This window comes from Ctenopharyngodon idella, chromosome 15 (assembly GCF_019924925.1).
Source record: "Ctenopharyngodon idella isolate HZGC_01 chromosome 15, HZGC01, whole genome shotgun sequence".
NCBI lineage: Eukaryota > Metazoa > Chordata > Actinopteri > Cypriniformes > Xenocyprididae > Ctenopharyngodon > Ctenopharyngodon idella.
In genome coordinates, this window is record NC_067234.1 from 1,017,036 (window position 1) to 1,033,354 (window position 16,319).

At 37.2% G+C, this 16,319-nt stretch overlaps 2 protein-coding genes across 8 annotated transcripts in view; both read right to left on the reverse strand.

Moving 5' to 3' along the window:
* Nucleotides 1-1,195, reverse strand: LOC127495494 (espin-like). The gene is made up of 2 exons (XM_051862410.1): nt 510-1,195; nt 1-221 (listed from the first exon to the last, which is right to left on the reverse strand). Exons 1-2 carry the CDS (start codon nt 801-803, stop codon nt 27-29), a joined length of 489 nt encoding a protein of 162 aa, XP_051718370.1. The 5' UTR covers nt 804-1,195; the 3' UTR covers nt 1-26.
* A 2,726-nt stretch (nt 1,196-3,921) lies between these two features.
* The window catches only part of LOC127494910 (kinesin-like protein KIF1A), a 33,788-nt gene continuing 21,390 nt past the window's right edge, over nt 3,922-16,319 (reverse strand). For 4 of the 7 annotated variants that reach the window (XM_051861095.1, XM_051861093.1, XM_051861096.1 and 1 more), the window contains 23 exons: nt 16,120-16,238; nt 15,546-15,631; nt 15,254-15,389; nt 14,821-14,992; nt 14,383-14,473; nt 14,156-14,274; nt 14,021-14,076; nt 13,824-13,932; nt 13,630-13,696; nt 12,932-13,016; nt 12,658-12,763; nt 12,202-12,225; nt 11,950-12,064; nt 11,672-11,805; nt 11,433-11,494; nt 11,183-11,328; nt 10,893-11,078; nt 9,964-10,035; nt 9,530-9,648; nt 9,257-9,370; nt 8,612-8,804; nt 8,380-8,498; nt 3,922-6,614 (listed from right to left, as the gene is read on the reverse strand). In XM_051861095.1, coding sequence (XP_051717055.1) covers nt 6,572-6,614; nt 8,380-8,498; nt 8,612-8,804; nt 9,257-9,370; nt 9,530-9,648; nt 9,964-10,035; nt 10,893-11,078; nt 11,183-11,328; nt 11,433-11,494; nt 11,672-11,805; nt 11,950-12,064; nt 12,202-12,225; nt 12,658-12,763; nt 12,932-13,016; nt 13,630-13,696; nt 13,824-13,932; nt 14,021-14,076; nt 14,156-14,274; nt 14,383-14,473; nt 14,821-14,992; nt 15,254-15,389; nt 15,546-15,631; nt 16,120-16,238 — 2,473 coding nt within the window. In that variant the 3' untranslated portion in view covers nt 3,922-6,571. The remainder of the gene's footprint in view (nt 6,615-8,379; nt 8,499-8,611; nt 8,805-9,256; nt 9,371-9,529; nt 9,649-9,963; nt 10,036-10,892; nt 11,079-11,182; nt 11,329-11,432; nt 11,495-11,671; nt 11,806-11,949; nt 12,065-12,201; nt 12,226-12,657; nt 12,764-12,931; nt 13,017-13,629; nt 13,697-13,823; nt 13,933-14,020; nt 14,077-14,155; nt 14,275-14,382; nt 14,474-14,820; nt 14,993-15,253; nt 15,390-15,545; nt 15,632-16,119; nt 16,239-16,319) is intronic. The other 3 variants (XM_051861100.1, XM_051861097.1, XM_051861099.1) reach the window with 1 other exon arrangement.

A 16,319-nucleotide genomic window follows, 5' to 3' on the forward strand; every position in this document is an offset into this window, starting at 1 on the left:
GGGATGGCGGTAACAGTCTGGGAGTCTCACCGCGGGGGGCTGGACATGAGCAGTTTGAGGGAGGTGAGATCTCCGCTGGCTGCAGCGTAATGGACAGGTCGAGCTCCACAATCTGTCTCTGCCTCTGTGCTGCCTCCCTCAAACAACAGCCATTGTACTGCCTCCGCATGGCCAAATCTGGCAGCCAGGTGCAGGGCCGTCGCTCCCTCGCCATCACGATCCTGTAGGCCAAAACACAGACAAACGTCAGCATCCAATACCCAGTTTGAAGAAGTCTGAATTATGGGCATAGTAAGTAGTACATCACAGTGACCTTTCAATACACTGATACGCCATTATACCATCAGTGATATTAATAAAAGAGATGCTTCTTTGCTCACATTGTACATCCATCATCAATGACCTGTGTAATTGACAGTAAAGGAAACTGACACAGCAGCCCATCCTCAAGAACACCATCAATCCCTTTGTCAAATGTAATTTTTCTCTCAATTTATCATGGTACTCACCTCAATCCCACACTTCTCCTGTCTCAGCAGCCACTGCAGCTCCCGCACGTGCCCGGTGGCAGCAGCATCATGGGCGGCCGTAGCTCCATTTCTCGTACGGGTGTGGCAGGGGAAACAAACTTCGTTCACCAGAAACTCCAGGCAGCCCAGTTGCCCGCAGCGGGCGGCGTGGTGGACGGGTGAAGCTCCCTGGGTGTCTGTGATGGCTGGACTGAGGCATCCGGACACATGCAGGGCCCTCAGAGTCTCCACATCCCCCTCACGAGCTGCCTGAATGGCCTTGTGGAGCACCATGCTAGATCTCGGCCAGTCGAAACAAAAGTGGCAGGGGTCCTTGGGCTATGCCCAGCTATCTCTCTCGCTCCCTCTCTAAAATGATACCTGAGCTTGCTGACAGATGTCCATGGGAGAGATGAAGGGGGTGGATAGCACTGAGCCAGAAATGTAACGAGAGCCCTCATGTGAAAATATACATCTGCTTATATTCCGAGATACAATAACAAATGCTCCGCTTAAGAACAATGTGCATTGAATGGCAACATATTTAGACATAGGTTTAGCATGTGCAGGATGATGTTGCATCATCTAATGTGTTATTAAGGGAAATAAATAGAAACATTTGCTAATTTAGTTGTCATAACAAAAAATTATTCAAAGAGGGGTACTTACCCACTGGGGTAAGAAGCCCTTTTTTAATAATTCTTATTAATAATTAGATATTTTTAAAGTGTTATTAATGTAAAATACTAAATGAGTTCTATTTGAAAATTGTTTTGACAATTTAGATAAATAGTTGAATAATTGAATAATCAATGACAAGCAAAGCAGAATCCCAATAAAAGAGATTCATCTGAAAATTTAAGTTATTCTGTGAATTATATGTATATTTAATCACCTATCAATGATTTCACTCAGTTAGCCTATAAATTTTAATGAATAGCCTGAAATGTACATCAGCTCATGGAATTATTGAATAATAACCCCATTAATTACAATAAGTATTAGATTAAGAAAATAGTAACACTAGTAACAACATGCCACTCTGGGCCTTCTGTGCCAGTTCTGGGGTTAGGACTTCATCTTACCCCAAGAGTCTAATTTTAACTTTTCAAAAAAAAAAAAAAATTCTAAAAATATTATTGTGTCCACAAATCCCCAAAACTTTGATATTCAGAAAAATACAATGTCACAAATCACTATTTTACCCTATTTTAAAAGTTAGAAAGACTATAAGTGATCAAAGATGATGTGAGTAATTTTTGACTAAAATGCTTATTTTGTCCTGAAATGATGCAAGAATGATCATATTTTGAATTGCTAGATAATTTAGATCAGAGATGCCAAAAGCAGGGACTGTGGGCCAAAGCTAGATCTTCTTTTACAAGACATCATCTCATTGCCCCTCTAGGAAAACATGTTTGAATGCATATAGCATATACTCTAAAACAGCATATTAGTGTCTGCATCCAAAAGCTTAAAAATTCTGCCTTTGGAGGAAGCATTTTAAGGTAGGAATGCATCAAGGCATGTCCGAATCCACTATTAGCTTCCCTTCCTGTCTCCTGAGATACCTTCATCTGATTAAGTTTTGAAGTCATAGATGTATTCACTGCCTATGATATCGCACAATCCTGTTCCATTCCATTACAGACAGTTGAGCTAAAACTAAATGTATGTTGTAAATGTATGTTTTTAAACACTTTTAATGTCTTTTCTAGCCAGAAATAACTATTGAAGCAATTACATATTCACCTATCACCAAAGCTCGCTCTGTTTTGTTGTAGATCATTAAACCGTTACGCTGCCTCAGAAGTCTGTCCGAAATCAGTATCGTGAGGTACCTTTGTGCGCAAACGCTGCCTGCAAAGTCATTGCCTGATAATGCAGCGAGGCAACAAGTCAGCTTCCTAAGCTTTCGGATGCATCCTAAGTTGCTATAGGCCATTAGGAGATGACCCATGATGAACTTTGATTTGGAGCACCATGTCATTTCACAAGAGGGTGGGAAATATGAAGAAATATGCCATTAAAGGGATAGTTCACCCCAAAATGAAAATTATCCCATAATATACTCACCCTCAAGCCATCTTAGGTGTATATGACTATATTCTTTCAGACGAACACAATCTGAGATATATTTAAAAATATCCTGGCTCTACCAAGCTTTATAATGGTAGTGAACGGGGGCCTGTTTTGAAGCCCAAAAACAATGCATCCATCCATTATTAATATAATCCATATAATCCAAAACAAAACACAAATTAGAAGTCTAAATTTTAAAGAGAATTGATATTGGAGGATTTCAATATAAGAGAAGAGGAGCTTCAAGGATTAGTTCACCCAGAAATGAAAATTGTGTCATTTATTACTTACCCTCATGCCGTTCCACAACCGTAAGACCTTCGTTAATCTTCGGAACACAAATTAAGATATTTTTGATGAAATCCGATGGCTCAGTGAGGCCTCCTTAGCCAGCAATGACATTTCCTCTCTCAAGATCCATAAAGGTACTAAAAACATATTTAAATCAGTTCATGTGAGTACAGTGGTTCAATATTAATGTTATAAAGTGACGAGAATATTTTTGGTGCGCCAAAAAAAACAAAATAACGACTTATATAGTGATGGCCGATTTCAAAACACTGCTTCAGGAAGCTTCGGAGCGTTATGAATCAGCGTGTCGAATCAGCAGTTCGGAGCGCCAAAGTCACATGATTTCAGCAGTTTGACAGTTTGACACGCGATCCGAATCATGATTCGATTCGCTGATTCATAACGCTCCGAAGATTCATGAAGCAGTGTTTTGAAATCAGCCATCACTATAATAAGTCGTTATTTTGTTTTTTTGGTGCACCAAAAATATTCTCGTCGCTTTATAATATTAATATTGAACCACTGTACTCACATGAACTGATTTAAATATGTTTTTAGTACATTAATGGATCTTGAGAAAGGAAATGTCATCTTAATTTGTGTTCCGAAGATTAACGAAGGTCTTACGGGTGTGGAACGGCATGAGGGTGAGTAATAAATGACATTATTTTCATTTTTGGGTGAACTAACCCTTTCAGTTTGTTGCACAGCCCTATTTGTTTAAACTGCGAGAGGCGTCTAAGCTTACGATACTTCTACATTCTACGTCATACATCGCTTCAGGGGGTTACTCTTGTAGCGCAAGTCGACTTGCGCAGTATGCGTACGGTTGTCTGGCAGAAGTTCACTACCATTATAAAGCTTGGAAGAGCCAGGATATTTTTAAATATATCTCAGATTGTGTTTAAAAATGTGAAATATAATATAGCATGTAATATAGAATATAGCATTTACTTTCAATTAAGTTTGATGTTTGGCCCTTCATAGTAAAAAGTTTACTCTGCATCTAAACAAATAAGAAGTCCAAACTCTTGCAACGTTGAGCATATTTCACATTTATTTCACACCCGACAAAGTGTTAAGTGTCCACAGACATTAGAAGACACAGGTCCAACACTCAAAGAACTTGAGCACTGAGTACACTACAGCCCATTCATTATGGTATAAAGTGGTTACAGCTGTGTACTAGACCACAGTTGGGTTTATATATACAGAGCAAATCAACAGAAATATTGAAGCAATTACAGTAGGTACACTTAGTCTATATTGAGTTTCTCTTTTTTAAATCTGGAATATTTGGATGGATGAAAGATGTTTATTCAAAATGATGCTCGGAAAGACGTGGTTCCATTGAGAGTGAAAGAGAAAAAGAGAGACACGTTATCAACTACAAACCCTAAAAATCTTGTTTATCTGCAGTATATATGTATGTTGACAAAGTTCTTCAGGGCATCATGTCAATGCGAAAACTACATGCTCATAGTCGACTGTGATCCTTCAAATCGGTAAATACGACTGAATCTATTATTTTTATGTAAATGCTACTCTTATACTGTATGGAGGTAAATGCGATACATTTGATACATCTCATTTAAAAGCTAAATAAATATGTACAGCATGCTATCATATACATAGCATTGTCAAAGATAGGAATGGATAAAAAAACAAACAAACAAAAAAAAACATCAGGGCACTGGGAGGTATGACTGTCAACATATGGTCCAAAACTTAATCGTCTGTCCCTAATTTACATTTCAGATCCATAGTCAATGTAAGAATCTATAAAGGCATACTTATACTGCTCCTTATAAAGAAAACGTTTTGAGAGGTAAAGATCAGAACCGCTCAAATCTCTCAGCTAAAACGCTGCTGCTACGTTTTGTGCTCTTTGGGTTGGCTGACCCATTGCGCAAAACATCCATCCTCATGAGCAACATACTAAACGGCTGACTGACCAATAGCATGAGCTCAAACCAAACAAGAGATTTCGGAGTTCATCAGGATACGCTACGGTGAACACGGCCTCTGGTAATACCTCTTTAAGATGTAGCCGTCATGACAGGAAACACGACTTTTCTATACTTAGTATACACACATCTTCATCGTACAAGGCAAAGGGTGGAGCAAAAACTAGGTGTATGGGTATATGCTGATACATCTAACAAAAAATGATGTTCTCTATATTGGGGATCACAAAACATTTAGTTTATAGACTTTTTGTTTGATGTTGTAACACTAAAACTGGATCTTCTCTTACAAGACATCATCTCATTGTCACCTCCCTAGGAAAACACCATGTAATAGGTTTGAATACAGATATTCTATTATAACATGTAAGGCTGGGATGATCTAAACATAGCAGCAACAAAAGAGAAACTACACAATCAAGATACAGTGTTTTTGAACATAAACCTCCTGCATAATATTATTTGAAATATGTGATATAATGTGCTCTGATGTATTTGCGTTCAGTGTAACAGTAACAGGAATTTTAGCAACACCGCACTCTAATTTTGTGTGTCAAAATAAGTTGATTAAAATAAACATTAAAGGGATAGTTCGCTCAAAAATGAAAATTCTGTCATAATTTACTCACCCTCAAGTTGTTCCAAACCTGTACAAATTTCTATTTTCTTCTGTACACAAAGGAAGATATTTGGAAGAATGTTTGTGTCCAAGCAGATCTTGCCCCCACTGACTACCATTTTAGGGAAAAAAATACTATGGTAATCAATGGGGGGGGCGAGATTTGCTTGGTTACAAACATTCTTCCAAATATCTTCCTTTGTGATCAGCAGAACAAAGAAATGTACACAGGTTTAGAACAACTTGAGGGTAAATGATGACAGAATTTTCATTTTTGGTGAACTATCCCTTTAAAGAAGGTGATTCTCTTAGCAGCAGAGCTCTTGTGCAAATGAACCAAAATGAACCTAGTAAATAAAGCTAATTATCAAAAGTGCAAGGTGAAAAAGTATTTTTTTGTAGCGCACTACAAAGAGTGACCTCTTAATAAATTATGTTTATAAAACATACAATGCTTAATAAATAAGTAAACGTAAAGATGTAATGTAAAAAAGACATTACAGATGAAAGTAAAACACAAACTAAACTTCTGTATGGTAGACGTTTTGTACTTTTCTGATGCTGATTTTTGTTGAAATAATTACTTCTTTTATTCTAAAATCCATCACAATTCTATCTTCTATCATCCAATGCATAAAAAGGCATCTCTTCGAAAAGCACGATGATCATGGCAGAATGATCAAAACCAAGAGGCAACTACTAAAGCCCAGGTAAAAGCACTTGACATCTACTCTGAAGCAGCACATACACAAACAGAGCATTGAGTCGCATTTACAAATGAACGAATGCCGTTAAGAGTAGGGCTGTGTCTATGATGATGTTTTGCCATTCTAGCTTTTAGCTATGTTAGCGGGAAGTGCTGAATATATTTCAATGTTGTAAATTTACACTAAATAGGGCCTGAAACACACATAAACACACTCTGTGAAGCCAAGCCCTCAGTCTATGGTTGGCATGGACAGAACAGGGGGGAATGCTGGGACGGGCAGGCAAGAGGCAGCTGTGATGACATGGGGACAGGGCACTTATGATCACATGACCTAATTACATCACAAAGGCCTAGTAGGCCTTTTTATGGTTTGAGCCAGAGGAAAAAAACGGTTTCACATCCTCATCTGTCCTGATTTTCTTCTGGAAAGCTTAGACCTGTGGGTAGAGAGAGAGATTAGGATAAATTCAGGGATATCACTGGCCATGACCACTTACAGCATTGATTCTCAACTGAAGAGCTGCAACCAAAAAATGGGTCACAAGTCTGTTTTCATACCAAAAACCTTGGGCCCTATCATACACCCGACGCAATCCGACGCCAGGCGCGATGCAAATGTTTTTTACTAGTTTCAGCCTGATGCAGTTATCATTTTCATGTCCAGCACCCTTGTTGTTTAAATAGCAAATGCACTCGAGTCCACCTGTTCGCCCATGGGCGTGCTGGTCTGAAAACGAGGTGTGTTCAGGTGCATTGTTGGCGTGTTGCTATTTTGAGGCAAATGAAACCGACTGCGCCATTGACTTTAGACCAGGTTTTTGTTGGTCAATGGCGCAGTCGTATTTTTTTATTTAAAGAGCGCGTTAGTGATATGCGCCTATATGCGGGTACACAACACACGTACACTCTGCTTATTACACACACAGGGACGCACAGCTGCACATAAACATGCCAAATATTAAAAATAAAAGGATTACAATGTAAAAGATTATTATTGTGTACATAAAGATAAAAATGGCTGCATGTCAAAATGGATAGTCATTGGATTTATCAGAATTACCTATTTGCAGTAATGATGAATAAAACTGGCTAATTATTTGACCAATCATATCAATCCACACATGTATTTAAACTGACTCGTCAGGTTGAGGGCATCTATATTCCGCCATGAAAATAGCAATCCGCCATGGTACAAGCGCACCTGGCTTTTAAAGGGAACGTGAGATGACACTCTGATTGGTTTATTGTATGTTCCACCCAAAACACACCCATGACTCATTAAGAGACTAGGTACAACTCTTTTGGACCATGCGCCGGGCGCGCCAACCATTTTTTTTTTGTCATTAAGCTATCAAAAGTGGATTCGGACACTGCCTAAGTGCACCTGCGCTATGCGCTTCAGACCATGTGCTTAGATCATTAAAATTCGATTCTTTCTTTTTAAAAGACAATAACTTTATTTGTCGTGCACTTTAATCTTTAAAACTTTGCAGGCCTTTTATATTCACAAACAGCTATACTGCATGAAAGTAATATTTGAAAAATCATAATGGGGCACTTTCAATACTATTATAGTATTTATTCACATTATGAATTTTTGATTTTATTTTAATTTTAGTTTTAGTCATTTTGTGCTTTTAAATAAAGCTTTTAGTATTTTTAGTATTTAAACATATTATATTTCAGTTAGTTGCCAATAAAACATTTCACATTTTTATTAAAGTTCAAGTTTTTCAACTAATATTTATATTTTATTTTATTTTATTTCAGCTTTATTTCAATTAATGAAAAAAAAAATTAGTTAACAATAACAACACGTTCAACAAAGACAGGTTGTGACAAAAAAAACTATGCAAGGTGAAATAATAAAATAAAATAAAAACGTGGCTAGTTTGTTGTAACCACAGTTTGTTTTATGTGGTGAATTACTAGCTTAATAGATGTAATAAATAACATTACATTTAAATGATTGATTTTAAGGGCATTTAGGTTTACTATTTTGCTTTATAAACAAATTTGTTATTGTGTTGGGTTGCTATGTAATGTTCAATGTAAAATCTTGCTCCTAAAGCAAAACCAGTTGAGAAGCAGTGACTTCAAGTATTTAATAAAATTAAAGAGAGACCATTATTGTATGAAGACTTTAAGATGTGTAATATGATGTGCTAAAGGAAATGAAATCACTGAATTTAATTTGAATACCTGATAGTTCCTGCCAGCAGTGGGTTGAATGCGTACAACCAGTCATGCATCTCTTTGTCATTGCCTGCTTGGAGGAGAATGTTCCGGTGCTCAGTGCACACTGCAAAAGTGTTAGGAGCCTGGAAACAGAACATCACAAGGGTTAACAAAATCAGTTGACTATTGCTAGCTGACCACTATACTCAGTAATCATGTGTATAATGTCATTGGACGAGGAGTAAATGGTTCTTACCCTCAGCATGGTCTGCTGATCTTCGCTGTACTCCACCTGGGCAGAGGACAGGTTGATGACGGCTCTCTCCACGCAGTCTCTCTCACTGCGGTACAGGTAGACGTAGGGCCGCCGTACCACAATGTACCGCTTCACCCAGCCACTGGTGTGTGGCTCAAGAAAGTGTAGATAGCCTTTCTTTGACACAATGGGGCTGCAGTCATATGAAAAATGATAACAGATACAGGTATATAATGAATTATTTGCAGTAAATTATTATTACTCAGTACTTAAATGTATAATCATTATACTATAACACTATACTATATATACTCTAACATGGACACTGTTACAGTGTAACTGCTTTTGGCCCCACTTCATATTAGGTGTCTTCAAATACTATGTACTAACATTTCAATTAATCATTTGTTGCATATTGTGTACATACATGTATTTACATTGTACTTATATATTTAAAATACCTGCATGTAATTACAGCTGTAATTAATTTATGTAATTACATCTATAATTGCACTATTGACCCTTACATCTTATTTTACATCTATAATTATTTTACATCTATAATTACACTATTGACCCTTACACCCCTTTAGATACACCAAAAAGTCAAGATACATTTCTCAGACAGACTGTTTGGGGTGCTACCTGACACGAATCTCCTGGATGTTCGGGATGAAGGTGCAGCTCCTGGGTTTTCTCTCTATGGGGCTGAAGGGGTCGAGATCAGGGCTAGAGGCACCTGAGTTAGCCTCAGCTCCTCTGTAAAATCACACAGAACAAGAAATTCTTGTTAGAAATAAAGTATTTAAGGTGTTTTGAGAACAAACAGACTCTAGTAATTTGATGCTGAACTGGTATTAGCCATACTGTGATCATATTAGAAGGGGACTCTGGGTTTTTTGTTGAAAATACACCGACCTGAGGTCTGGATTGCCATAGTGACTGTCCACCAGTGACGGGCAGGTGGAGGAGGGTGTCAAAGTGTTTAGAGGTGAAGAAGAACCGTCTCTTAAAAGGGATGCGGACATCTCTGACAGCTAAAAAAGAAAAGAAAAAAAGAGCACCACCAGATGATAAAGCAGGCAACACATTAAAGTGTCTCATACATCATATTCCAGAAAATGCCATGCTTACCCTTAAAGCATCTATTACACTAATCATGCTGCTCTACTCTAAACGAGTAAATAAGAGAAGTGAAGTGAACACAAATTATTTAATGCCTTTTTAAATGACAAAAGGACTGCTATATGAGACTTAGAGAGATATAGGAAGAGGGAGAGAGAGAGATCTGGTCTGCATGGGCGAGAAAATGAGGCAAGGTCTGTATGGACACTAGGGCAGTAAAGTCTCACCTTGCTCTCACTGAGACTGCTGCTCACCTGGCTGTACTGCCTGTTGAAGGTGTGCATGAGCAGTCGCACACACTGAAGAGAGAAATAAAGTAGGAAAAAAGGGAATAAAGTACATAAAGTAACAACAAAAGGTTTTAAAGGCACAATATGTAGTTTTTCGCCACTAGAGGTCACCTATTCAAAACAAAGGCATAGCGTGATGACGTCGAGATTGAGCGCGGAATCATGGAAGATGTCGTCTTCACCTCACAGCTGGTGGAAAATGATTTTGTCCTGGTTAAAATTTATTATTTCTCTGGATTTAAACATTCTTGGAAACATCTGGGATAATCTAAGTACACAAGTTAACAAAATATAAAACACTGTTCTAGTGGTTTTTGGATATTTTAATCCAAAAATATTACATATTGTGCCTTTAACATTTCAGTGTTTTTTTTTTTATAATGAAGTACATTGTGAAAAAAATAATTATCTAAATAAATAGTTTTTATTAAGTATTACTACTTGAGAAGCAAAATTGTGTAAGAAAATAAGACTTATGAGACTCAACTTCAATTAAATTTAATTTGCTTACCCAATTGGCAATTTTTTCAACATAAAATGTGCTACATTTTGTGATACTTTTTTGTGAAACAACAATTTTCCAATGGGATGATTAAATAGATAGATAGATAGATAGATAGATAGATAGATAGATAGATAGATAGATAGATAGACATAGATAGAAATCTTGGCATCTTATGCAATTTTGCTTCTCAAGTAAATTTATCTTGTTTTAGGGATGATATTTTTACTTAAAATATAGTAATTAAGAAAATGATTTATTTTTATATTTATATTTTATCCTTTTGTTTGATTTAGTCAAACTGAACTGGTGGGAATAGGCTATTAGTGTGACATTATGTGGATATGTAGCAGTAGGCATTCACCTTGGCAGCCAGCTCCCTCTGCCTCTCATTGGGACTGTCCAAACCCAGACTGACTACTGGGCTGATCATGGGGCTGGAGGCCTTAGGTGAGTCCATCAGGTCTTTGCCACAGAAAGAATCCTGTCCCAGCAGCAGAGATGCTTCTAGCTTCTCTCTCAGCAGAAGGTAATGCCTGGTCTTCTCCACCTGTAACATACACGCACCTCACAGTCATTTATTTGACTGAAAACAAAAGTCAGATTATAGGCAAGATTTAAAGCCCTTAAACATTCAGATGGACCATATTTTACCTCTTGTAGGAGGCTAAGTTTCTCTAGCTCCCACTGGTGGTCCAGGATGAGGCTGTCACTGCGGGGCCTCCAACCTGCAAGGTTCTCCTCTCCACGCACATACGCCACTGAGGTGTCCAGCACCCGTCTGCGCCTCCTTTGCATACCTGCACCATTATGGTCAAAGCAGAACAACAAAATGAATCAAACAACTAGGTTAAATGTGTGATAAAATTAGGTTATTTGTCTGAATTTGGACATGATATCTTACCAGGACTTCCAATGTCAGCCAAATGACAGAGGCTTAATTCGTACACTCCAGTCACACGGTTACTGAGACACAAAAGAGAATCATAGTGTTTAACAAAACATTTAACTCCTCTACTGTGATGATAATTCAAGTTAAAAAATGTTTTCAGATATCAAGTCTTGAGCATTAAAGCTTCAAATGGTGCATTGGTTGACTCAAGATCACTTGACTGCAGAAAGAGGCCAGCAAACTTTCCTCACCTCTCAGAGGGCCTAAAGGCACCAGTGCTGAAAAGGTTTCGAATGGAGCGAGACGCAGGAAGTTTAGCGTCTCTGGAGTAGAACACCATGCAAAAGTCCTTAGTGATGACAGTGGGCTGAGTGCAGTTCTCCATCTAAACATCATAGAAAAAGCTTAGTGGAACATCTCATAATCAAGTAACAGGCATACATTTAAATTCACTATTAAAAAATATCCCACACTGATTAAATGTCATAATTTGATAAGTTTATTGTCGAAAAAGGTGAGTTTTTCTCACCTCAAGATAGGCGGAGAGTGTGATGTAAATTTTCTCTCCATATGGAGTGACACGGTTCAGCAGAAGGGAGTTGTGCATGGAGCTATCCCATGCTGCCTCAAAGCGGTAAAATGTCCTGAAAAGTAGTAAACAGCTTTGAGAATTATATCAGTGCTTATATTTTTCTTTATTTGTACAAGTTTGAAGGCTTAAGGTGGGTTACAATAAAAAAATATATACTGATATACTGTATACTTGGGAAAAAAAACGTACCTATGGTCAATTCCCAATGACACTCTGACAGGAAGCAATAAAGACCATGGAAATAATAAATTGTTAGTGTTATTATAATTTTGTTATTTTTTTAATTAACATTAACTTTCATCTAACATAAAAGTTTGTAAATATATAATATATATGTGTGTACATGTACACACACACACACACACACACATATATATATATATAATTTATATATAATATATATATATATATATATAATTTAAATACTTTGTTGTAATTACCAAATTTAAGTTATGAATTGTTAGTGTTGTTAACACACATTATAATTAGTAATAAGAATAATTGATTAACATTGCTTAAATACTTTGGTATTCCTAACATTGCTAATTCAAAATGACATGATAGGCAGCAAAAACTGCTTTTAAAAGCATTTTGTTATTTGGAGGTACTCGAGGAAGTATCTTTCTTTACATATTAGTGGTGTACCTGTCATCATAAGATGGTCGTATGTAGCCTGAAGACAGGATGTTGAGGGACAGGATGTTGGGGTCGATGATAGTCTCATCTGCCTCGGGTGTGTTACGGATGCGCCCTAAAAAAGAACAGAAGCTATGCTGAGTCATCTGAAACTCTGCCTCAACATTCGCCATAACATCACCATTTGTCCTCAGTGCCAGCTGGTGTTTAATGTGATGGAAGCCAGAAATTCTGATAAACGATGTTTTAAGAGAGAGAACAAAAAAATTTAGCATTTTCTAACCTATGACGAGCTCTTTAACCTCCTTCCACTCAATATCATTGCCGGTTTCATGGGCTATAGTGACTGTAATTCTCCTTTGGATGCCCTGCGGAAAATGTGTCAAAGGTGAAAATCGCATATCTCTCATTTCAATCTCAAACTATACTATTGTTCAAACCTTTGGGGTCTGTAAGATGTTTTTTTAAAGAAACTAATACAAGGATTCGGCAAGGATGTATTAAACTGATCAGGAAAGATATTTATAATCTAACAAAAGATTTATATTTCAAATTAATTCAGAATCTTGAAACAAGTTTATCACTGTTTCCACAAAAATATTAAACAGTTTTCAACATTAATAATATGAAATATACTCCAAATAAGCATATTATAGAATGATTTCTGAAGGATCGTTGACATTAAAGACTGGAGTAATGGCTGCTGAAAATAAAGCTTTGCAATCACATTAATAAATTACATTTTAAAATATATTCAAATAGAAAACATTTATTCTAAATTGTATTACTTTTTATATATTTTTGATCAAATAAATACAAATTTTAATCAAATAAACGCAGCCTTGGTGATCATAAGAGACTTATTTAAAAAAAATAAATAAATAAATCTTACCAACCCCAAACTTTTGAACGGTAGTGTAAATAACATATCATCTGTATTACCATTAGTTATTTGGGACAGAATGATGGATTCATGTTTACCTGGTGCAACAGGAATGTACCATGGCAGGGCATTCCACCCCTGTGATCAACAACAGCTGGGATATAGCTAAGAAAGTACACAAACAGGTTCAAGGGTTACATAACATATAAATAACCTACCATACATACAGACTTCAATGAGTAACTTACTAGGCACTGATATACCACAAGTCATGTGTTTATCAGATACTCACTCTCCGTTGGCCTCCAGCTCACAGATCTCAAAAAATGCCATAAGGTCATATTTGCAGTGACATGGGCCAGCAGTGGAGCGTGTGAGCGTGCTCAGTTTTGTGGCAGGCACTGAGGGGAGACAGAGGCAGAGCTCAGACATGAACAGACCACAAAAAATGGCCAAGAAAGTATCAAAAGAGTCAAAATATATACTCACCTGGCTTTGACAAAGGCATAACCCTAGGGAACTGCCTTCTTGTTGGACGTAATGAACTATAGGGAGGTTTTAGTTGACATTTTAGGTGACTAAAAATAAATAATAACAATAGTAATCTCAAAAAATGTTGCTCACCTAATCAAGTCCTTACAGAGAGGAGGGAAGGGCTGTTTTTGGTAATGGCCAAATACCTCAAAAACTATTGGCTGACTCTTGATGTATTCCACAAAAGATTTGGTGACCTCTACAGTTATCTGCAATAGTAGCAAACCACACATAAATAATTTATGTTTGATTTATTTCTAACATTTCAGATATGGTTAAATTACTTGACTTGTAAATGGCACAAAGGTTGTGATTACATTCTGTACATGGTAGAATCCCAGAGGAGGCCCTCGGCCGGTATTCTTTAATGGCTCAGTGGAAAATGCCTCGTCATGTCTGTGAATAAAGCTGGAAAAAGACACAGGGTGGCTGAGACGAGATTGCATCAGATATCTTACAAGCTTCTTGGATCAGTGTGTGCAGAAGTGTCAACCCCATTCAAACTGAGGGGGGATGTTATTTTCAAGTGGCAACTTTCAAAAAAAATACAGATTTGAAAATTAAGCAGCATGTTAATTTATTCAATTGTTTGTTTTTTAAAAAGCGTTTGTCTAAAACACTGTGGTAGAAACGTGTGCATTGCCTTTCAAACCCTAAAATCTGTCAGCTACAACAATGTGCAGCAGAGTTTTTATTATGGAAAACCCTGATAAATCTATGAATGAACGCAACTTACTTGGAATACATCTACTCACTTGAACTGGCAGAAGATATCTGCATACTCAGCAGAGATGCTGGAGGCCTGAAGCACTGTGACCCTGAAGGTGAAGTTGCTGCCTATTTTTAAGTGCTGGAAGGATTTTTCCTGGGCCACATCAAGAGGACATTCCAGACCCTTGAGAGGACTGTTAGGAACTTCAGGAGAGGCTAGATGGAGCGATGCATGAGAAAACAGATCAGATTAGAATACAAACACTTGCTGACTCTTATTTAGTGTACGTCACTATTTACACATACTTTAACAATGAATTATCACAGCATGATTATTGGGCATGTTATTTTATGTTGTGGCATGCATAAATTCATCATAATACGCTGTGCAAAATTGATATCAATCACTAATCAATAAATGAATGTGCGTATATGAATATTAGTTTTTTCATCAGTAATGGTTTTTTAACGTATTACCTGCACAGGTGTTGTTGTTGACCTCATCAGCACTGAGCCCCATCTCTGAGTTTTGTCCTTCTCCTTCTACAATGCGCAGCTCCTCTTGAGATGTGTTTGAGTGAGACATGCCAGCGGTGCATGTTTCTGTCTGGAACTGAGCAGAGAGAAAAACTTGATGGTTATTCTCTTGATGGTGTCTCATCTTCTATGAAAACAATTTATTACCTTAAAAAATTCCAAATCCCAACTCAACTATTGAAATAATAATTGTGAGAATGAACAGTTACATAAAATGTGTGACACAACCAACCTTCTCAAATTGTTGATCCTCAAATGAAATCTTAGCCGTTCCTGATTGTCTCACACCAGAGCCATAATCAGGAGCTTCTTCATCAGCTGTGACAAGAAATAAAAGTTTATGGTTGAACATTTTAATTTGTACAGGGCATCGTTAGTAGGGGGAAAATTGGGAATGAGTACAGGGGGCCCAGAGTTTTTGGGGGGCTGATCTGTATAAAGGGCCCAGAAAACTTAGCGACGCCATGCACAGAATCTCTACATGATGATATTTTATCATCATTTTAAAATGTATTCCTATTTAATTTTTAAGATCATTTTGATGATATACAAAACATATCTAAAGATAATCAGGACCAGAGGCAACAATTTATGAAAAAAAACAAGCAAAACAAAATCCTGTATTAATAAAACACAAGGGAATTAACCAATGAAATAAGAAAACATAATCGGTCTGAATACTGAGCCTTGTGGTACTCCTTTACTATTATATATAAAAAAACATGAACAATACTGATCAATCAATTTTATTTCCAGTCAGTTTAATTTCTGTTTGGAATCTGAAAGCATCATGAAGATGATCTTACCTGATATGGCTTGTACTGCTACTCGGAGGAAACCCTTGACCTCGCCTTTCTCACTTACAATGGCCACACGGTGCACTAATGGCACAGGGTACAGCAGATTACTCAGATACACAAACGCCCTATGCAAGAAAAAGGAGAGGATGGTGGGAAAAAGGAGGAGAGCCGAAGAAAGAAGAGGGATTTGAGACAGTTGATGGGGT

Excerpts from the sequence above, each read along its gene's own strand:
- LOC127495494 (XM_051862410.1), bottom strand. The coding sequence starts at position 803 with ATGGTGCTCCACAAGGCCATTCAGGCAGCTCGTGAGGGGGATGTGGAG. Across the intron at positions 222-509 it reads AGGAGAAGTGTGGGATTGAG|GATCGTGATGGCGAGGGAGC; the intron begins GTGAGTACCATG and ends TTTGGCCTACAG.